The sequence below is a fragment of the Vidua chalybeata genome, chromosome 3, assembly GCF_026979565.1.
Source record: "Vidua chalybeata isolate OUT-0048 chromosome 3, bVidCha1 merged haplotype, whole genome shotgun sequence".
NCBI lineage: Eukaryota > Metazoa > Chordata > Aves > Passeriformes > Viduidae > Vidua > Vidua chalybeata.
Genome location: NC_071532.1, coordinates 49,571,384 through 49,594,712, shown reverse-complemented (window position 1 = coordinate 49,594,712; position 23,329 = coordinate 49,571,384). Strand labels below are relative to the sequence as shown.

General features: G+C 37.7%; 1 protein-coding gene across 1 annotated transcript in view; it reads left to right on the top strand.

The window, feature by feature from the left end:
• The window catches only part of MAP3K5 (mitogen-activated protein kinase kinase kinase 5), a 99,110-nt gene that overhangs the window by 31,789 nt on the left and 43,992 nt on the right, over positions 1-23,329 (top strand). Inside the window, exons 3-8 of the mRNA XM_053936977.1 lie at positions 91-114; positions 10,223-10,416; positions 10,622-10,790; positions 11,736-11,842; positions 14,277-14,447; positions 18,356-18,468. Of these exons, the coding sequence (XP_053792952.1) occupies positions 91-114; positions 10,223-10,416; positions 10,622-10,790; positions 11,736-11,842; positions 14,277-14,447; positions 18,356-18,468 (778 nt within the window). The remainder of the gene's footprint in view (positions 1-90; positions 115-10,222; positions 10,417-10,621; positions 10,791-11,735; positions 11,843-14,276; positions 14,448-18,355; positions 18,469-23,329) is intronic.

Below are 23,329 nucleotides of genomic sequence, written 5' to 3'. Positions count from 1 at the left end.
GTGTGCAAACAGTAGTATTAGAAAGTTATACTGACCTAATAACTTTCCTAGTGCTATCAACATTTTCTTTTTTTTTTGTTTTCATTTCAGGAAATTATTTTCCAGAAGAATAATGTAAGTATGATGTATGGATTTCAGTTGAATCATAAACATTCCAAACTTCTGTTTCATTTAATGTTGTTTATACTCTGTTTTCCACTCAAATAATTTAACACTCTCCTACTGTATTGTACAGAGTTAGATGTAGAATTCTGGAGATTCTAGCAGCAAATCTGAGTAAATCACTTGGTTGCTAGGTACCAGGCTCACTTCTTACCTTGCCTGTATCTATCAGCGGTATTTTCTTTGCTGCCTTTACTTGTCTGTCATATTATCTCACACCCATTTGCATTTGTCATTTTATCCTTTTTTTTTGGTTGCCTTTTTCTATTTAGTGTTCTTTAATGTTTTTTTAAAATACTCTATTAGAAAGTAGAGTTATTTGGAAACTGTTGCTCATTTTAGAAACCCATGGCTGCAGCTCTGAAAATAAAAAGTGTGTGTATATATATATATATATGTGTGTGTGTGTGTGTAAATATATGCATATGTGTATATATATGTATATAAATGTGTGTATATCTATGTAGATATATGTATATGTACGTATATATATATGTATATACAGAAGTATGTGTCTGTATATATATATAATACATTTATAAAGAGAGTATTTATTTCTAGAAGTTGTGTCCTGGAGCTGTTAGTCCAAGTGCAGTGCAGATCCCAGTAGTCTGAGTGCCAGTCATTATTAAACTGTAGGTTTCTGCACCTTGGCGTCCCTTTGGTTTCTGAGGTTGACCTTCCAGATCTCCCTTCCCTTTTTCACTCCCAAGTTCAGTGGAGGCAGACTTGTGGCTGAGAGAACACTGCTTTTCCAATGTGGTTTGTTCTGGAGCAGCAGGACCAGTCATGTCAGAATATATATCTGGCATGCTGAGTTGTTCTTAGCTTTGCTTCGTGACTTACTGGTAGCCACATTTACTAAGATATAATTTCATAGAGGCTAGCCAGTGCTGTGCTGATAACCTGAGGTGCTATGTGCATACTGTACAATTCCATATATTTGAATAAAATTTTCTAGGGGGGCATATGAAGTACTTAATTTCAGAAACTGGCCAGGTTTTATTTTCCTCAATGCCATGAAAACTGCAGCATTCCTGATTTTACTTCTTTATTTAACAGTGTATTAAGTAATTACTTTTGCCAGTATGAAATGTGACTCTCTGAAAAAGATGCAGTCTTTTCTTTTCTCTGCATGGCGTTTCTAAAGATGGCTTCAAAACCAGTGTGAGCTTTGGTCTAATGCTGCATTTTAAATTACAGATTTTTTTTTTTTTTTAAACCAAAAAAGGGAAGAGGTTTCCCTATAGAATTTCTATATAGCTCTTATCCAAAAATGCTTTTCAGACACTCACAGAAGGCTGTGAAAGATGTGCTAGACTAGAAATCTCTTGCCTTTCTCTAATGAAAGTGGAAGAAATGATCAGTTAGGCCTTTTACATAAAATGAAAAGAGAACAGTCAGGCCTTTCTTGTAGATGAATGTATTACATTCTGTGGTTTTGTTCTGGTGGCCTAGGACCTAGGGAAAATGATGTGTGACTAATGTAATGTTCCTGGGAGGGTTGGGCAAAGAGCTCTCTTAGCAGGAAACCAGCAGGAGATGACTGATACAATAGAATAAAGGGGAGATGTCATCCTGTCCTGTTTTTAAATGACAGTCCCCAAAGCTTAAGGAGAGGTATGATAACTTGGCCTTCATCTGTTTCAAAAAGGATTGTTCTGTTTTCCATTTAAATTTGGATAGGCGACTGTGACGCTGTCATTTATCACTTTTAGAAATGCTTCAGTGTATGCCAGAAAAAGAATGTGTTCCTTGAAAGTCTCAGATGTTTTCAAGCACACCCACATAACATCTTTTCTGGGAGGAAGTATTTTCCCTGGTATTAGAAGAGGGAAGTCAGTGAAATGGTTTTAGCAGCTCCTTTGTCTCCTTTTCCCTCATTTTTTCAGCACGATGTCAGCCAAATTACCTGGAAGTAGGCTTTCACAATGTTGGTGCATGCCTAACTACTGAATATAATACCTGCTTCATAAAAAATGTGTTTCTTCATAAATTATAAGATTCTTGGATAAATGGGTATGGCAAAGGTTCTGTTCTAGAGAAGCTCACCCTTACCAAAAATAGTCATGTGAGGTTACTGATACGAAAAAAATAATGAAATGCACATATGGATAAACAAGGAGTTCATTCTTGCTGTTCTAGAACATGTTTTTTAATAGCATGCAAACATCAGCCATATCAGGACCATGGTATCCTTGGCACCAGGGGATTAAAAAGGTTGCAAAACAAGTGTGTGTGTATCTATATATATCTGCCTAAATGAAATGTCTTGTGTTTGCTTTTTCTAAACCTTGTATCCCTAAAACTAAGCGGGATAACAAAAACACAACAAAACAAAACAAAATTCTATTGCAAACAGTTTTGTTCTTCTGCTGGATTTTTGTGCTTCCTAGTAATAGTCAATACAATGTTGCATAGCAAGGATAAGCTGCCTGGAGCCTGTCTGGGCAGAGCAGTATGAGATAACGTTGGCTTATTTCCTGTTATATGTGGTTTTATAGCTATTTAATTGGACCTTTTCCAAATGTTCCAGTAATACCAAAACCATACATTTTTACAGGGAGTGATACCTTAACAGCAGGTAGTTATTTTGCTGGTTGAAAGCTTTAGTTTAGTTTTTGCTGTTATCTGATTTTTGAGGTCAATCAAGCAGCAGAGGCATTCTAGAAATTACTAGTAAAGAGTTTCAGTCATCAGATGTTGCTATAAAGGTTATAGTTCATGACTGTACATTGCTAGTCTTAGCTAACCAGTTTTAATTTCATCATAATTTTCCACGGTTTAAATTCTACCACCTTTGGAGGAAAGTTGGAGGTCTATTAATTTTTTTTTAAAATTTGCCTTCTTGCTGAATCTGAGTGTTTAATGTGCATGTATTCTACACGTGCTTTGCAACCCACTGTAGTAAGTTACACCTTGACACAGTGAACACCTTTTAGTTCAGGCTGCTTTCTTGCACCAGATTGGAGTAGTGGGTAGCTTTGGGGGCTGCCTGGGGTGTGAGACTGCATTACAGCTCCTGGTCTGATCGGGAGGGCCCTTGGAGGCAATGGGAATTGTTCTTTTGGGCAGCTGACTTGCAGGTGTTAGCGAATGAGCAACAGGGTTAATGTTGTATGGCTGGGCACCCTTAGTAGTGTTTTGCTTTTCTAACACTCGAAGGGATCAGATTGTTGTGATAGGACAAAAGGCAATGGCTTCAGGCTCAAAGAAGGAAAGTTTAGATTAAGTATTAGGAAGATATTATGTACTGTGAGGGTGGTAGGGCCCCGGAACAGATTGCCCAGAGAAGCTATGGATGCCCCATCCCAGGAAGTGTTAAAAGCCAGGTTGGATGGGGCTCTGAGCAACCTGGTCTAGTGGAAGGTGTCCCTGGCCACAACACAGATGGTGAAGCTAGGTGACCTTTAAGGTCTCTTCCAACCCAAGCCATTCTATGGCGCAATGATTGTAATTTTTACTGGCTTTCCCCAGCCTTTCCTAATTGCCTCTTGTTTAAGGTGTAGCTTGAGAGACAGTTTGGTGTAGCGCTCCTTTAATGTGAGTGGGAGAACTCATCCGGTTCTGAGATCCCCAGTGCAAGAGAGGCATGGAGCTCCTGGAGCAGGTCCAGCACAGAGCAACAAAGATGTTGAAAGGATAGGAGCATCTCTTAGAAGGAAAGACTGAGGCCTTGTTGAGCCTCAAGAAGAGACAGCTGAGAGGGGACGTCATCCATGTCTAGAAGTATCTGACGGGAGAGCGTCAAGAAGATGGAGCCAGGCTCTTTTCAATGGAGCCAAGGACTAGAACAAGAGACTGTGGGCAGACACTGACGCACAGGAAGTTCCACCTGAATATGAGGAAGAATTTCTTTACTGTGCAAGTAACCAAGCACCAAACTGCCCAGAGAACAAATTGCCCAGAGAGAGTGTGGAGTCTCCCTGACTGGAGATATTCCAGAACTGTCTGGACACAATCCTGTACCATGTGCTCTAGGATGACCCTGCTTGAGTGGGGAGGTTGGACCAGATGACCACTGTGGTGTCTTCCAACCTGACCCATTCTGTGGCTCTGGATGAGGCATTCCAGAGGCATCTGCAAGCTCAGAATCTCCACATAACTGCTGTTAAAAGACTGTAGCATAGAGTATATTTAACTATTGGTTTCTTTCACCACGGAAATAGTGGTAAATATTTTTAATACTCTTCATCCAGCCAACAAGAGATTTGTGGCTAGTTTGATTTTTGATATCCAAGTATGTAAAAATGCTATGTAGCCTTCAGTAAATATTTTGTTGGAAATGATAACTGTGGTATATATTATTTATGATACAACACTACGTCTTGCTTATTCTTTAATTTTGTGAATTCTTGACTAATATATTTAACACATACTTTCCTAGGAAAATGTTGGTAACTTTTTTTCCTATGTAAATGTGATGAAAGTACCACATAGGCTGTAAGATGATTTTAAACAAGCATTTAGGATGTAGCATGGCTGCAATAGAATGATATTCCTGGGTATATAAAGAAAGAATATATTCTCAAAAAAAAAGGGGAGGTATTGATAGTGTAGATCCAGTCTCTGTGCTTCTGTTCATTTGAGGCATGAGGCTTACTTAAGTTCCTTTTCAAATCAGTAGTAAGGCTGTCATTCATGGAGTGGGACTTAAAGTAAACCCAAACTGAGTCTGTATTCATTAAAACATCAGCACATCTTGATTTACTGTGTGTTTGGGGGATGGAGGGAATAGATTTAATAACTTGGTTTATGATTTTGCCATCTGCTACACATAATACCATATGCAGTCAAAGAACTGCCTTAAAAATTTCACCAGAAGAATTGAAATAAAGTCAGATATTTTTCAAAAGGATGAGTGGGAGAAATAGAAAAAAGTTCTTTTAATTAGAAGAGTGTCAGCAGGAAGAACAGTTCCTACTGTGAGAGATAATGGCAATTTTTATTACTTCAGCTGATTTTTTTTCTTTTTTTAAAGTTACATTAGATGTTGACCTGAATCTTTGGCAAGTGGCAAGTGGGTGGGATTCTGCTAGATTCTCCCATTCATGGCTAAAGTATCATGGTTTTGGGAATCTTTGTTTTCTTTGGCACTTCTTGTCTTTGAAGGCAGTTTTTCTCTGTTTGTGGATATTTGACTGCTAAATGATCCAAACAGAGCAGTGTTAGTAAAGACCCTTCGGGTATTGGATGGACTGTGCACCACTGACACTCTGCATTTTTTCAGAGTTTTCCCCCTCTTTTTGAAGAAAAAGTCATTAATTGGTGACTTTAATTGACCAGAACTCAAATGTTCCTTTGTTTAGCACCATGCCTTTTTAATCTATGCAACTTTCTGAAAAAAAATCTTTTTTATTACATCAGATTTATTTTTGAGGGAGAGAGTGGTGTTTATCTTATTTCATGATGTTCTTTCTAAGACATAGTCTCCCCATTCAAGTCCAAAAAGCTGCCCTTTTCACAAGTAGTTCTGTAGAAGAGGGGAATATTGAAAGAAGGGCTGGTTTATATTCTTACTGTGATCATTAAAATGTAAGTATATGCTATTGATTTTTATTGTCTCTTGAATAGAAGTAGATGGTATATTAATTTCTTTCAGAAGCTGAGAAAGGATATTGAACAAGGAAGAGGTGCTTAATGATCCAGTGACCACTACATTTAGCTAGAAGCCTTGTCTTAAATTCTGTAATTATAGAGCTATTAAACATGATCTTACATCTCTAACTGAAATTATTAATGCTTTTGAATTGTTAAATTTGTCCTCAGTAAATAAGGAAGGGACATTAGAAAAATACAAAGCAATTAAAACATTTGCAAAAATTAATTACAGTATCTGTCACTTAGTTGTAAGCATTTATGTGTGTAGCTGGTGCAAGCCAGCACTTCTGCCTTCTAATTCATCTGACTTGATGAAACGGGCTGACATGGATAGTCGTCAGAAAATGACCTGGTGTTGCCGGGTACTGAGTGTGCTAGCCCAAGGCTTTGATATGTATGTTCATATCTCCCAGATAAAAGTAGCTCAGCTGATCTGAAAGCTTAGGCCAGGATTACCCGTCTAATGTCCCAAGTTCTTGTGCATCAGTGTGAACCACAGTAACTATCATCTAACTTGCTGTATGCACACTCCAGGCTTGTCCCAGCCCCGGGTATTTTCAGTAATGCCTTTCAACATACAACTCAGGTGCTCTGCAATCCCTTTGTAATTTTCACTAGAGTAATTTGAGCTTTTGAACCTTAAATAATGAAGGTTTTATAAAGGAAGAGGGTTGTAAAATGAAACTTGAAGCACTTGTTCTTGATTGAGGGGGTCTATTCCCACTCATTTTGAAGCCCCTGTATTCAACCCATGTTTTTAAAGGGTGTTAACAGAATATTACAACTGTATTTAAGATGCTACTCCTTGAAAAATATCCTGGGTTTATTGAAAGGCTTCTATGTGTTACTTTCATTATACATGATATAGTAAGTCACAAGAATGGATCAAAGTAAAACAATTTTGTCTTGTGTGATTAACAGACTTAGAGTATAGAGGGAAGTCAATTAGGGTTAGAAGCAAGACCAGATTTTGTGGGATCAGAGTTAGGGTGAAGTATTACAGGGCAAATTTTAATAGAGTAAGTTAAATATATTTAAGCTTCCAAGTCTAGTAATATGTATTAAGTGAAAATGTAAAGCAAGTGTGAGCAGATGGGAAGTGTGTGTCAGAAAGACCACCTGATCCTTTCTGACTTAAGTTAGCGTAGCTTATATTTTGACAAAAAAGATGAGAAAGAAGTGTCAGTTGCTGAGACAGGTTGCATCACTGGATGAATGAGGATTGAAGCAAGTCACATACTTTGGGAAAAATGATTCAAAGTGGTCTGACATTTAGAGTAGCTCCACAACTGCTTCCCTCACAGCTTGGTTCTCTTGGGTCCCACCCTAATCATAGCCCAAATGTGGCTGGAGTTGGGCTCTTTGCAATGAGAATTTGTGATGATAACACAACATGTTTCCAGAATAGGGGGCTATAGACTTTGTTATACAAAAGCGTTCTTGCTGTCACTGTTATCTTTCTTCCACCACCACCTTTAGTAAATAATATATAACTTTTAATTCTTTTTTTCTTTTGACACTAGAGCTATTGCATGTCTGCCTTTGTTAGTTTTAGCTGTTAAATATCTACCTACTGTACTCTTTAGCTAGGGAAGTGAAATTGAAGTCAGTATTTCTTGTGTTTCATAGCTTTATTGTGTGTGTGCTCTTTCTATTTTTATTTTAAAGTGTATTTCCTAAGGAAATGAAACTTTAGAGCTTGTACTGGTTTTTCATTCTCCACATTTGTTCTGTGTCTGCCTGTTTGTCTGTGTGATGAACTTCAGCTGAATTTGAGAAGTTTCGTAGATACAGAGTTCCCACAGAAGACAACTATCTAGGTTAAGTTAAGAAGCAAAGTGATGGTCTGGCTGAGGGAAAGGCCACTGTGTTTTCACACTACTTGCTACTGAATATCAGGGTGAGATTCTACCTTGAGACAATTTCCTGAGACCCCTGGGGGCCTCTGAACAACTGTAAATGGACTCATTTTTTTTTTCTCTTCTTCCCACAGTGTTTTCTCCTGTCTTTTACTGTTAAGTTCTTCCCTGTCCACTGCTTCCAAAGACTCTTGGGTCTTTATGTCTTCTATGCCAGGCTCTATATTATAACCAGCTTTTCTTTTCCCCCTCAGCTAACAGGAGGAATGCATATAAACTAACTTTTGCTGGCTCTCTTGTTTCACTGAAATAAATAAGTACTTGCTACAGAAAGTGCACTCAGGATGAGTTTCTAAGAGCTCGTGCTCTGTAATGGATTCAGACACTTGTCATCTACAAGGAGAGCAGTTTTCCTCCTGGTAGAATTAAAGATTAAGACTCTGGTACTGTCTCTGTAGGTGGCATGACCGTTTTACAAGGGTAAACCTTGAATTCTTTGAATTTCAAAAGATGGGAACATCCTTTTTTGGAGTTGGTTTTTATTTAAGACCTCATCATTGGAAACAGTGTGCCAGAGGTCTGCGAACGTCTTCCTGCAAACAGTTTTGAATTTATTTTTAATGCGCTGAATAAACATTAGGAAGTAAAATGTTTGTCTCTGCATATCTGTAGCCCTTTTTCTTGACTCTGACTTCTCAACATTTTTCTCCTTTACCTAGAAAAGGAAAGCTGGAGAACAGTCTGCCTATGTGTAATAGTGGCTCTTATGCCAGTGGCAATGTACCCATCTGTTATAATTGCTGAAACCACTTCCATCAAATTCATAATTTCCCTCCGCCTTTGACTGTGGAGCTCATTAGGTTTTAGCAGGGTAAAAAGTTCATCCATTCACTGTTGAAAACATGTGATTGCCTTACACTCTAGGATATTCTTGAATAGAAGTATCCATTCACTTCTCTGTTGCATAGACAACCAGTTTGGGTTCTGGCATCCCACTCCTTAGTTACTTGTTAAAAAATTTGTCATATACTCCCCTGTTCTCAAGTTTCCTTTGGAATTGCTGCAGTCACACGGAGATAAATATTCCCTAGCTCTTCAGCAGCAGTAGTTCACAATGGTTGCAGAAAGAAGACTAAATTAACCCTTGTGCAAGGCACTGTATACAATAATCTCCAAACAGCTTCTGTGTTAGTTGATCTCAATTGACCTCATGTAAATGCCTGCACCAATTATTTTTAGATTTTACAGAGTCTGTTGATACCCCTCAGAAATGCAGTGGGATTGCCTTTATATTGAGGTCTTAAAATTTCATAATATGATGGGTGTAATTAAAAAACAATTCCTGTACTTTTCATACTACTTGCTACTGAATATCAGTCTCTGATTTGTACACAAACATGACATATGATACTTACTGACATAGCTATACATGTATGTTTTGCAGGCTTGACTATCTCAATCCTTCCATGTTTTAAAAATCTAATAATGCAGATTAAAATGCATGTTTTAAGCACACAGATGATATTGTGCATTCAAAAACTATTCAGTCACTGCCCTCTCAGTGTGTGGAGCTCAACTAGGCAGGGAGTTTCTGAAGTGCTCTCTGCATTGCAGTATTGACTTCTGGGAAAGTCAAAGCAGCTGAACAGAAACTAATTAACCTTGGAAGCAATTTAGGCATACTAAAAATTATGAGTCTCAAGAAATGCTTCCTTAAGGCTTTTGTTGTTGGGCTGCTGGGCACTTCAGTAATGGAGTCTGAGCTTTGAGAGATGAATGGAGGAACTCCTCCCAATTTTGTTGGTATTCTGTCTCATAGTTAAGGCTCTTTTAAACACAAAGATTTGGCAACTTCCTCTGCACATAAATCTGTACTCACACACATACCACAGTCAGCAGATATCTTGCCTCCCTCTTCCTTGGAAGACACTTAATTTTTTTCTTTTTTTTTTTTTTTTTTGCAAAGTATCTGTCATACATTGGTATATAAAAATCAATGCAGTTTAGCAATGCTGAGGTGCTCTGTAAGTGATTATTCTGAGTTGTGTATGATTTTAAGTCCCATTGAAAATATTTTCTACATGGTAGGGAATTTATTTTGCTTTTTGAATGCAAAACTATTTGAGTAATTTTGCAGTTCATATGAGGACTAATTTTCTCTATGGTTGTCCTGTTGTGAGGTAACTAGATTGTGTTACTGTTTCCAGTATCTGTGAGCCAAACTGTACTGTTTTCTTCTGATCATGTCACCTTGAACAGCAAGTACCTCAGCTTATTTTAATTCCATCTGCCTCTTCAGGGTGTGGCCTGAGAATTATTTCACTATTGAGCCAATTACAATTTTAAGGTCAACTTGATATTTCTGAAAAGACTGATTTTACAGGAAGCAGATCAGAAATCTGAAAGAATACATTTCAGGTGAATATCATATTTGATGTGAAAACTGAATTTATGAGCCAAAACTTAGTCTTGCTGAAGTAAGCAGCATGTCTCCCTTTGACTTTAACAGGTGGAATTCTGCAGGTAGTACATACAATTGTTTCATACTTTGGCTTGCCAAGCCATAACTGCCTTAAATATTGCCCCTTGTTTCCCTGCAGATGTGCACAGGGAACTACATATTTGTTCCTTACATGATAACTCCACATAACAAGGTGTACTGCTGTGATAGCAGTTTTGTGAAGGGACTAACAGAGCTGATGTCGCCTGGTTTTGAATCTCTCCTTGGGCCTATATGCTTACCTCTGGTGGATCGATTTATTCAGCTCTTGAAGGTGGCACAGGCCAGTTCCAGGTGAGTTGTCTTCTTGTACACCCATGTGAAACACAAATATTCCAGCTGGCAAGATAAATGTCAGCCTCTTTTGCCTTCTGTTCAGAAAAACTGATATTTAATAGTTCAGCTTGACCAAATCTCTGCATTGACACTGCTCCATCAATTCATGTTCTGCACATACACTGTGGGAGAGCTGTGCTGATGTGAAGTTGTTCCTCTCCAGCCAGTATTTCCGGGAATCCATTCTGAATGACATCAGAAAGGCCCGGACGCTTTACACGGGCAAAGAGCTCGCAGCAGAGCTGGCAAGGATTCGACAGCGAGTCGATAATGTTGAAGTCTTGTCTGCTGACATTGTAATAAACTTGCTGCTGTCCTACAGAGACATCCAGGTAGGAGTTTACTACTAAGAATAGTAAATTAAATTACATTCTCACAGAAATTTTTGGTGTATTTGGCACAGATTTTTTAAATAAAATGTGTGTATAAAGCACGCTAGTAAAAATCTTTATCTCTGATGTTTTTATTTTGTTTTGTAGTTTCACTGTTTGCCTTTCCATAGCAGAAAAGGGTTTTATAACAGTACCTATAACAGTACCTATTACGTGTCATGTACCTATAACGTACATGACACGTAATAACTCTTCTCCATCTCAGCACTGCTGTGTGATGAACAACATGCAGTTAAAGGCTATGGTGGCATTCTGCAATTGATAGGCAAATGTAGTCTTTTTCATCAAAGCTGGTGACATTTCTTATGGAAACATAAATAGTTCATATTTCAGGTTTTGGAACGATGCTGGTAATTGCTTGCTATGTTATCCATAATTTGAACTGTCGCTCCTTAAACATTATGAAGTGGTTTGAGTTTGATTTTTTATTTTTATTTGTTTTTTAAATATATCAGTGAGTAAGGTACTTTAAAACTTGTAGTATTAAAGAGTCTTGTTTTTGTGGATTATGACTACTTCAGAGATTTAAGATGCCTTAATTCAGATGCAGTTAGCTTTGTAATGTCTGCACAATATAAGCACTGAGGTGTGTTCAGTTCCTAATTTTAATAGTGAAACAGATGTGTGAAAATTCCCACAGGACCATGTTGAAGCAGCACAGGAGACCAAATTGGGCTTCCCTGCTAAATACTGTGCATATTCCCATCTCTGATTAGTGCTAGGTTATTTACAATTTGAGACTAAAGAAACTGAAATCCATAAAACTTAAAATGGACTGAAAATACTTCTTAGTATGACATCATAGCTGCTTAGGTTTAAGAGGAGTTTATATAGGCATACCTCAGCACAGCCACTTAAAACTTTATTATCCCTTTCTTTTGGAAGGATTACGATTCCATTGTGAAATTGGTGAAAACTTTAGAAAAACTGCCCACTTTTGACTTGGCTTCACACCACCATGTGAGGTTGCATTATGCATTTGCACTAAACAGGTAAGAATCTACCCTTCCTTCTGCTGTGGAACAGTGAATCAAAACTTCAAACTTTGTAAGGGGTGGGTAATCCTGTGTGAAGTTCCCTACTGGAATCTTTATATACAGTCCTATGATTTTTGACTGAAGTAGCTCTGGGGATTCTAAGCTTCTTTTTATCTCATACTATCAAATTTCATTCCTTTTCCTTCAGCATGTTTGAATTGTCTTTCCATAGGTTTGCATTACTTTTTGTTTCAGTACCTAAATTAAAGCAAATACCTAACAATATTTTCCTTCTGTAAAATACACTTTTAACATTGTTGTGTGCGTGACAGCGCTGCATCATTTGTGCTGGCAAAGCCATCATCTCATTCAAGTCTGAGTTCTGGTAATGTCAGGAGACAGAAGCAGACCTTTCATTAAATGTCCATAGGAAGATTTTATTGTATTATGATGATAAACTAATTTTCACATCCTCTGATAACATGGGCAAAATGTGATACATGGAGCAACATACACTGCTTCTGTGGATTAAATAAGAGTGAAGCCTAGATTTTCTTTCTAAGATGCTGACATTTAGGCAAGCGACTAAGAGGAGTGTTTTTTTCAGAGGAAATTACAGATGTTCTCTACTCCATTGCTGTTATCACAGTGAACATTTTGCTGATGACTTCTAGAAGTGTAGACCAGGTGTCAGCAGGTATTGAAATTGTCAAGTATAGCAAATGTCGATAGATGGTTCTGCTTCTCACAGATTTGAATTTTGTAATTCAGGTTCACTGAGGAGGCTTAAAACTGCATATCATGTAAAAGTGATGTCAAAACATGTCACAAGGAATTACTTGAAAAAATAAACCTGGTTTTGAAAGAAAAAAAAAAAAAGAAAATTAAAAAAAAGAAAAGAAAAAAGTAAAAAAGAGCTGTCTGGCATTTTTTATCTGAATAAAATGTCCAGATCCTTACTTGTGCCTTTATACCAGGTAAATGAAGGTATAAATATTGTGCCTTTTTTGTTTCCACTTTGACATAAATATGTGAAGTTTTGCAGATTTAATACTCCAGCATGTACCTGCCATTTCTAGGAGCCTTCACAAGGGTCACTAGTTGTAACTTGGAGTTGTAACGTGTTATTTAGACCTCAGGGTCGCAGTTTTCTGAAACAAAGTCATCTTTGAAAACAGAACTAGTTCATTAAGGCACTAAAAACCTGGAAAGCTGCAGCATAATCTTTTCAGGCAGATCCTTATACTTCACTGTTTCTGTGACTCAAGATGTTGCCGTGAGAGCATCTGAGAAAAAATCTACACAGTACCTCCAAAGGAGTCCAGATGAGATTTTCCTATTCCTCTCCTTTCCAGATTAACCATTAAACTAGAAGCCATGACAGCCATGAAGAAATTCATGCTTCGGTGTGCCAAGAAGGAATTACTTTGGCTAATTGTAACTTTCTCCTTACTGGGACTATATAGGATATTTTGTGAGCTGAGGTTTATTCTTTGCTTCTGAATCTTTGCTGTGAAAAAAATGTCTCTTGCTTCTAATCCAGGTCACTAGTACGGAAGGATGGAGCAGCTCAATTAGTCAGGATTAGTCTGACCTAAATCAAGAAATGTGAGGGCATTGATGATGGAAAAGTAAATAGAAATAAAAGAAGGGACCTCTGTCTCTGAACACCAGCTAAGTGTAAATAATCCATGTTGCAAAACATTATTTGCCGTACTGGTTTTGTTCTCATTAAATTCATTAATTTGTACTAGTGATAGTCAATACAAGATGTGGAAATGTTGAAAGTGGAGTCATTTGATTGTTCAGTACACAAACACGTTAAAATTCTAAACTTTTGATACTGAATGATGTATGTACCAAAATGACTCACCAGGAAGTGTCTAATGCTTGCAATTATGTGGTTTATTTGTCTGAAGTACTTATTTTAATATTGCCTTATTGGCTTAACTCCTAAACCTTCCCTATCATGGGAGTTCAATCTGGTTTGTGCTTTTTGGATGTTTTGCTTCACAGTCAAATTGTATATAAAAAGTAAAATCACAAACACAAGATTGAATCTTTTTTTTCCTTTAGAGCATGAATTACATTGAAAGAAATACTAGATATGAAATCAAGTTTCATATTTTTCTATTTTATAAGGAAATAACACATGACCCTTCTAAGAATTTCCCTGGAGGTTCTTGATGCTGTTTTCAGTACTTTGCTATAGCTGATGCTTCATGAGAGAGAGAAGTTATGTTTAGGGGCATTTATAAAGGTTTTCCATGACATAAAGAAAAGACAAAAAAAAGGAAGAAGGGGGTAAGTGTCTATATATATAACATAGTCCATTGTGTCTATCCGTCATTTTACATGGATGAAGTCATATGTCTATTAAAAACAGTCATGAAAAATTATTTCTTGTTAACTTTGTTGGTTTTTTAATCAAAATTATTATTTTCAACAGGAGAAATCTGCCTGGAGACAGACAGAAAGCTCTAGAAATTATGATTCCCCTTGTAGAGCAGGAAGACCAAGTAGCTTCAGATATGTATTGCCTGGTTGGTCGAATTTATAAGGACATGTTTTTGGAATCTGGGTTCATAGATATAGAAAGCAGGGACAAAGCAACTTTCTGGTGAGTACTATTTTCCTGGTCTATGTCCTTTTGTTAGCTTTGGGAAAATATTCCTTGAACAAGAATGTATTTTAGCGGTTTTATTTTCCAAATATTTGGCATCCTTAGGGGATAGAATGAATCTTCTAAATTTCCTTGCTTATTTGTTGAGAATGAGAGATTTATGTTGTTCACACATCTCATTCTGCAAAGTTCTTGAAGTGCCTCAGAGACCTGAAGTTTAGGTGTAAACTAAACTCATCATTTTTCCCAAATATGAAGTCTCCTGTTTAGTGTATTATTCTTAGGAATCTGGGCCAGAGAATAATCAGTCATTAATTGACTGGCATGTCTGGAATCTGACAGATATTAGCTAGCTAGGCCTAGAGGTTTAACTCTCAACCAGTCTGACTGTTCCAAAGTTGCTGATAAAAGTTTTATCACTGTATAGTGATAAAAGTTTTATCATCATTGTATAGTATAGTATAGGCACATTGCAGTGGACTACAGTAGCATCAGTAGTCAAAGAAGCACACAATAACTGGTCAATAATAGTTGAATTATTATCCTCATTTTAGAGACAAGAATCTTGTTGTTTTAATGCTTTTGAAATGCACTAAATCACTGTTACATGGAAGTGGTTAGAAAATAAAGGCATGGGATGTCATCCTAGACTTCTGTCAGGATGAGCTGCTTCTCTGCATTCAGATGAGGATACAGACAATCTGCATTTATGTGTCCTGTACATCACATCTTAGCTCTGGTCTTGTGCTCATCAGCTGCTTGTTGAAGTAAATGCTTAAAATGGACAGCTTTCTTCTTTCTTTGTCATTTATCACTTGTTTTCAGTAAACTTCAGCTTAGAGCTATCTCTCATAAAAGATAAGATAAAATTGTTTACCAGTTATGGACACAGAATACAAATGCAGTTTATAACTTCTGGTCAGTCTTTACAGCTTGGCAATTTTTACTGGGATTTTAAAAGATGTTGAAATAACAGGATTGCAACATATTATTATTTTCCTCCCTCCTAGCATAATTTTGGATTTAAAAAAAAAATCATTTCCTGTAAAGCACAAAGCCTGTAAAAAACTTTCAGGGGTCTTTTGTAAACACTCTATTTTGCTAATGTCATGAACACGATAAAAAGAAAGGTGTAGTTCTGTATACAAATTTTAGGCATTATTACAGACTGAATTAAATACAAATTACTCTTGGTATTGTACATCTTGCTTTCTCCTTGTTCATAGTATCTTATGAACAGATAAACTTTGATATTGTCAAACATAATTGAACTTATTGTATTTAGTATGTATAACAGTGGTGAGTTATGTAGCTATTTTAACACACTTTGAATAAATACATCTTAGCAATCATGATAATCATAGATCTGATGACGGGAAGTGATTGCAGGCATTCCAGTCTAGGAAAGGACAGAGGATGATACTTCCTGCACAGGGTAGGGTGCTGGCCAGCCAGCCCCTAAATAATCCCTGAAGTATCTGGCAATTGAGACCCAATACAGAAAGCTCTGTGCACCTCCTGCCACAGAACAAGGAGATCTCTGTTGAGTCAAGCTGGAGTTTGGCTGGAAGCTATATCGGATGGTCCAATTGCTTTTGGTTTATATTTTATACTGGATATTGATTTGAGTTTCTAGTGTTAGTCATACAGCAGGCTTGATATGCTGAAAGGTTGACTCATAACTCAGTGAAAAGCTCTTAGAAAGGAGCAAGCCTACTCTAGTGCTACAGCAGGCCACAACAGGACAAGGTGTGTGCAGGAGCAATGCCTCCATGGCAGTGCTATGTTATGTTGAGATAAAGGTTATTACCTTGGTCTTAGAAAAATAAGGGTATAAGGGTATACAGTGAATTGCATGAGATAACGAGAATTTGGCAGCAGAACCAAAGCATTGGTTTTGCAACAACTGGTAATGTCAAGGTACTTTGGTCTATTCCAATTAAAAAAAACCAAACCAACAATGTGCTTTTGTGACAATTAGAAAGCAGAATAAAAGACATCTTTCATATAAATATGAGAGGATAAATAAAAGAGTAATTATTAACTGTCACTTTCCTGTTTCACACCGACAGTGTGAATCAGACTTACCAAAGCTACCCAGTCTTCATATCTTTTCACTGCTACCTCTCTAATTCAGTGTCTGCACTGCAACATTTTCTCTGACGTCAACAACTGCAACATTTTCCAAAAGTACATTCTTTCTTATATTGGAACAAAAATACTAATTTCCAAGGCTTTTTCTTCTTCTTCTGTCAATCTTTCCTCTCTCCTTTTTGTATTGCATGAGAATTACAGCATGGAAGATCTCTAGGGCAGAAAAAGTGGTCCAGTTCCCAATATCACTGTGTTGCCAAACAGATAATGCCAGCTAAAGGGCTTCTCTTAGATGTATATACTTAGAATCAATGAGAGTGTTGTTCTGTTTAGTTGACAGATTTTTATGGGGTTTTTTTCCTTTGTTTTTGTTTGTTTTGTTTTTTTGTTTTTAGGTCGGATGTTTTTTGTGCGTATGTGTTGGTTGGGGTTTTTTAAGTGAGCCAAAAATATTTTGTATGTGCACTTTTTTGTAACTCGCAGTACAAGAGAAAATTGCAGATGATGAAGGAAAAAGATCTAGTACTTTCTGCTTTTCTTGCTTTTCTTTAGAGGAGTAGGCGCTTGTCTAATGATTAAGTTCTTTGGAGGTGGGCAGCTGAAGTATAAAAAGTATACATATGTAGCAGATTGAAAAGAAGCCTGTTTTACAGTTTTGGAGAGCAGATCTTATGTTAAGATGCAAAGTCATTAATCATCTGAGCAGAAAAAAGAACAAACAAACAAATTAAAAACCAGCCATATTTTGGCCTGGTGGGATAAAGATGCCTTAGCTTTGCTTGCATGTCAAAGCATGGTCTAGAAGTCAAATCTAGGGTTTTGCACAGATTGGGTTTTTTTCCTTCCTTACACACTAATGTCACAACCTGTTAATTTTTAAAATGTATTCCATTTGTTTGTCTGCATTTTTTTTCATCCTTTAGAAAGTTATTTTAAACTACATTTCTTTTACTGTAGTGTAATTTCTTGTGCTCCTTAACTCACATATGATAGTAGTCTTTGCCTTCTCCCTATGGAGGTGTGAATATGTGTGTATATACCTGCAACCAACGGTGTTCTTATTCTGAGGAATAAGTTTAAACCACTGTAAATGTCCTGTTGCTGTTGTCACAGCTACTTGCATTGCTAGCATGAGGATAGTGTGTGCTGTGTTAGTGTGAGCACCTCCACTTCTTTTAAGACAAGATTGAGCCTAGGTGAATGCCTCTGCCATTTCTCTTGATTGTTCAGTTCTCTTGAGGAGGATGAAATCTGGTATAGTCCTTTTTTATGTGAACTCATAAGGACAGTGTCAATAAGACACTCAGTAAAGAATAAAATTTGGAGTCACTGAAATCATAGCTAAATGTGAGGTATATTCTTGTATCACTTGCTTCTGTGTGTGCCATTGTAGCAGATCCACAATAAAATCTAAAGTTTCAAGTAAATGAAAACTCATTTATTAAAGACTAAATTAATGAGCTTATTAATAAATATAACTCTGAAACAGGTCTTTTACAGATAGTATTATTCAGTTCTATTTGATCTTGAAAAAAATATTGTAAGATACTGTAACTTTACTGGGATAATTTTACTGGGATGGATGATTAGGATCTGTGCTTGTTGTGTGGGGGGAAAGGAAATGGGAGGAGGATGTATAAATACCAGACTCCTAAAAATAACCACAAAGAATGTGTGGAAAACAGTATTTTTGCTTCTATGGATTCTTGCTGTGTAAACAGAAGATAAGCTCTTAAATTACCTAAAACTGTAATGATGCCCCAATTAGATTGCATTATTTACAAAGTAAGCTTGAATGTTTGTTTTCCTAGGTTCAAGAAGGCGTTTGAGTCAGAGCCAACGTTACCAGCAGGAATTGATTATGCAGTACTCCTCCTGGCAGCTGGACATTGCTTTGATACTTCTTTTGAGCTGCGGAAAGTTGGTAATTATAATCTGCAAATTCATGGTGAAATCATATTCTAGTGAATGTGATTCTACCACCCACTGTTATAGGGGAAAAAATCTGATGGTTGTATGTGAAAGTTTTTATAGAGAACATGTGAATATTTAAGTTGGTCTCTCATACCACTGCTGATCCCACCTGACTGCAGGTGAGTGCTGTCATGAAGACTTCAGTTTCAAGTTTCAGTGTCAAGGTCTTAAATTGTTGCCAGAGTTCAGTAAAAGCTAAGTTTCTTTATAAAGGCATCATTTGTGTGAAACAGAGCACCTGAAATGGGAATCCAGTTCTAGCACTCTTTAAAACAAACAAACAGAAACCCCTGGAGGGAATATGGATGAGAAGTCCATCCTAAGACTGAGGAAAATGCACTTGACTTGAGCTTGGGTTGGGTTGAGAGAAGACTATTTATCTTCTGATGCATTCTTAGAGGTTTCTGAACATCTGTATTTATAGAATCGTAGAATAACAGTGGTTTGGGTTGGAGGGACCTTTTAAAGACCATCTAGTCCAAGCCCCTGCTGTGGGCAGAGACATGTCCACTAGATCAGGTTGCTCAGACTGACCTTGGACACTTTCAACAAAGAGGCATTCACTTCCCTGGGCAACCTGGTCCAATGTCTCGCCACCCTTGTCATAAAAAGCTTCTTATTTAAGAAGGAAGAATCAGGACGATTCTTTTTATGATTTTGTTCATGATTTTGTGGATTTGAGGAGAGGGAAAAGTTGAGATTATTCAGTAATATGTTCAGGGAAGATTTGGGAGAAAGGACTGAATGTTGTAATATGCATTGCATTTGGTGTTCTTCTCCATGAATTAGTATAATTCTTGACTTTCTGTGAAGTCTTTTTTAATCTTTGTTTCTCCTGAGGAGGTTGTCAAGTGAGAAACAAATTTTTTCACTCCACTGAATGTATTCAGTGACTGTTCTAGTTTTGAAGTTAGGTGCACGCTGTCCGTCTGGAAGTAATTTCCTGGGTAATTTTGAGTATGAAGGTCAGAGTGAGATGATTACTTTCATATAAACACTGGAAGTGAAATTTAAATTCTCAGGTGTAAATGAAGGTATTAATTTGGATGTGTGAGGCTGCATAGAGTTGCCCCAACTACTGTGTTTGCCTTTCTGTGAGTGGGTGAGATTTTGCTTTTTGGTTGGCATAGAATACTTCCACATCCTCTGCTGAAATTTGCATTCTTGTGCCAGAGTAGGAGGTAAGAAGATATGTTCTATACATTGCATAGTGTTTACAAATACTCACTTGCTGGCCTAACTTTAAACGAGGTAGCTTAATGGAGCTGGGCTATATTTTTTGTGTAGTTTAATATGAATCCTTAATTTTAAAAGAAACTTCTTAATTGCATGCAGACTACAGCCAACTAGATCTGTACAAAGTCGCTTTACTCATGAAATTTGTGTGCAATTTCTTTGGTATCATCTTCTTATGAGTTTGTCCAGTGTTGTTTTCCCTATTGTTTTTATTGAGACTGTTACAGAAATTAATGTTCATTCTTTCATAAGGTTCCATTCCTAGCTGATGAATTATTTAGTGCAGAAGTATCCATTCCTTAGGTGGTTTGTTTGTGTGTTTGTTTGCCTGTCTTATGTTAACATTTAGTTGGTGTCTGCTGGAAACCCTTGATATAGCCATCCCTCCTGTTAGCTACTGGTGTCCATCTTTCTTTTTTGTTACGTGGAATATTGTCAAAATACTTTTAGTCAGATTGGCTCAGCTATTTTGAAACACGTTTTCAAATATATTTATAGCATAGTATTCCCGCTGTGTATCATGGCCCAACACCCTGTCCAGCTGAACCTCAAATATGTCCAGTGTCAGCAAATCCACTGCTTCTCTGGGAGATGATTCCAAGGGCTGATTCTTCAAATTCTGAAAAATTTTCATCTTGTGTCCAATTGGAAAGTCCCCAGTAGTAACTTGTGCATATCACCCTTTGTATTTTCCTTGTGACTCCTTCTTAAAAGGGAGTCTCCATCTTCTTTGTAGCCACCCTTTACCCACTGGATGGTGATAACACTTCCCCTAAGCCTGTTCCTCAAGGCTGAACAAACACAGCTTTTCCTCATATGGCAGGCTTCCAGTCCTTTGTTCATCTTTGTGGCCGTTCTCTGGACCCTCTCCAGCCTGTCCACATCTTTTGTGTATAGTGAAAACCAAAACTGAACACATTATTCCAGAAGTGCCCTGGCAAGCACTGATTAGAGTGGGATAATGGCTTCTTTATCCCTCCTAGTGATGCCCCTGTTGAACATCCCAGCATCCCATTGGGTTTCTTAGCTGAAGAAACACACTGTTCACTCCTATTTAGCTGCTTGTTTTTCAGGGCCCCCAGGTCCCTTTCCACAGAGCTGCTCTCCAGTGCAATAGATCCCAGCCTATGCTGCACTCCTGGACTATGTTTTCCCAGGTGTAAGACCTTACAATGATCTTTGTACAAGGTTTATCAGATGGCTGGAGTTGTGCTAGATTCTGAGCATAGTTTAGTATTTTCTTTGTCTGAGGTTAATGTTTTAAACAAAATCAGGCAATATCACAAAGGTTGTATGGGAAAATGTTTTGATTTTTTCTGGTCCCAAGTATCTCTTACATGTGTGTAATTCTTGTGATGACACCTCTTGTTTAGATTTGTGTGTACAAGATAATTTTTTAGCAATAGTTAGATTTGCCAAGCAGTGTTTTCTGTTTGGTGTCCACTCACAGCATTATCTCTAGTACACAGAAATTAGAGAAGTTCTGCTTTCTGATGGGAGATCACGAGAGAGGCAAGAACAAACTCATCAAGTTCAGTCCAGGTTATATGGCAATAATATTGCTAGGCTGGGAAAGGGGTAGGGAAGGATGTAGTCATTATCAGTTCTTCAGAGGGTTCATGAGACTGTAATTAGGAGATGCATATGTGATTACATTTGGAATATTGTAATAACTGCAGTAAAATAAGAATAAATCCAAGAGAATTTTTACCAATATGCATCAGATCAGAAAATTTGCCTTCTGAAAGTTTCTACCTGTACCTATCAGATTATAGTTCAAAACTAAATGAGCAAAGGGACCATTAATAAAAACCCTCCTTTTATTTTCTGAGTAGTATTGCTTTCTTAACCATACAAATAACTTTGAGACCAGAACAGAAATGCTGTGATCTGCATTGACAGTTATGATCTGTGCAGGCTGTGCAACTTTGACACACAAAGGATCCTGTGATATGAATTGTTCCATCAATATTTGAGCAAGGAAAGCAGTTTATTTATAAAGCCTTCATAGTAATATTTAACTGGTAGTATCTTACTGTTACCTTATTTTCATCAGAAGCTGTGGGTATATTTTTGGTGTTATAAAAACAAAGGCTTTTCTGGTGTTAATGGTTCCTCTATTTTGCCTCATTTGTTTTAAAGGCAAAATATTTCTCATGAAATATACTGGAATTCCTGCTGCTTTTCCCCCCTCTCCTTGTGAATGCCAAGTTTATAATTGGAAGGAGAGAATGTCTTTGCCTGGATTTTCTTATACTCTCAAAAGTCTTTTAAAGATGGTGAAATAAAAATAAACTTAGAAAAGGGAAATTATACAAGGAGACCATAAACTCGGAATTAAATTCATGAAGGTTCACTTTGCACTTCCCCCCTGCCCCCCGCCACAAGTTCTCTCAATTGGAATTATAGTCTTTTGAACTTCTTGCTAATGTCATCACAAAGCAACTACATTTCAGAGCTAAGTAACTTGCCTTTCAGGGATGAGTAACTTTATAGATGAGCTTTGCAGAGGATGGTCAGCAAACTAGAGTGAGTTTGTACCTCACCTTTCTCAGAAGAACTTGATGAGAGGGGGTGGTATTGTCTTCTCTAAGGTAATAGGATCCACTTCACAGAATACTTGGGTAAAACTTCCATTTTCTCCAGGTTACATAACAGTAAAGATTCCCAGACTTGGTGTCTTGAGGTACTGCTATACATCCATCCTTTCTCCCTGTATCTTCCTGTAAGTCTCCCTCCCTGAGCTGGGACTCAAAATTGTTGCTGTCACCAGTCCTACCTTCCTAACAAACACCTCTCCCTGCCAGCTAGTAATGCAGGCCCCTCCCCATGTGAGTTGTACTCTTCATCAGACCCACACACTCAGTTTGTACCTCGCTTTAGCTCTGTTCCCACATCTGGAGCACGGCAGGGTTGTGATGGGTGTGTCCCTGCAGGTGCAGTGAGGCATGGCAGAGCACGTTTGCCTGTGAACCAGAGACCAGTGCTGCTGCTCTCTGTGACAAACAGCCTGTGATAGCTGGTCAGTGGCCACTGCAACTGTGTGTGCCATCACCCAGTGCTTAGCAGAGGCCCTATGCACAGCTAAATTCCTCCCTTTCCCCTTCCTCCCAACAAAGGCATGTCCAAGTGAAATGATCCAGGTATCCCTGTGATACCAGTTCCTTACATATCTTGTAATGAAGTCACATTAAAAGACTGTAGAAGTTAGTAGGTGTCTGTCTTTTATTATGTGTTGCTATCAAATGCATGCAAATGTTTTAGACATTCTAGTAGTGCCCTTTGGCCTTTGCAGATAGTGCTGAGGAGTGTTACTTTAAAGGCCTGAGGGAGATTAATTTTTTCCATTTACTGTGTTTTCTAGATAGCATTCAGGTTTTGTTCTCCAGAACCCAGCTAAAGTTGAACACTTTCATAACAAATTCCCCTTCCCTATTCTCCTCTGACTAGTGCAGGTGTGCATCTTCAAGTGGTCTCTTTGACAGTGTGAATGTGTGTAGCACCCTGGCTTAAAGCCCTGCAGAAATGGTCACCTTGGTACCCTGTGGTGTTGACGGAGGTGATGTACATTGTGA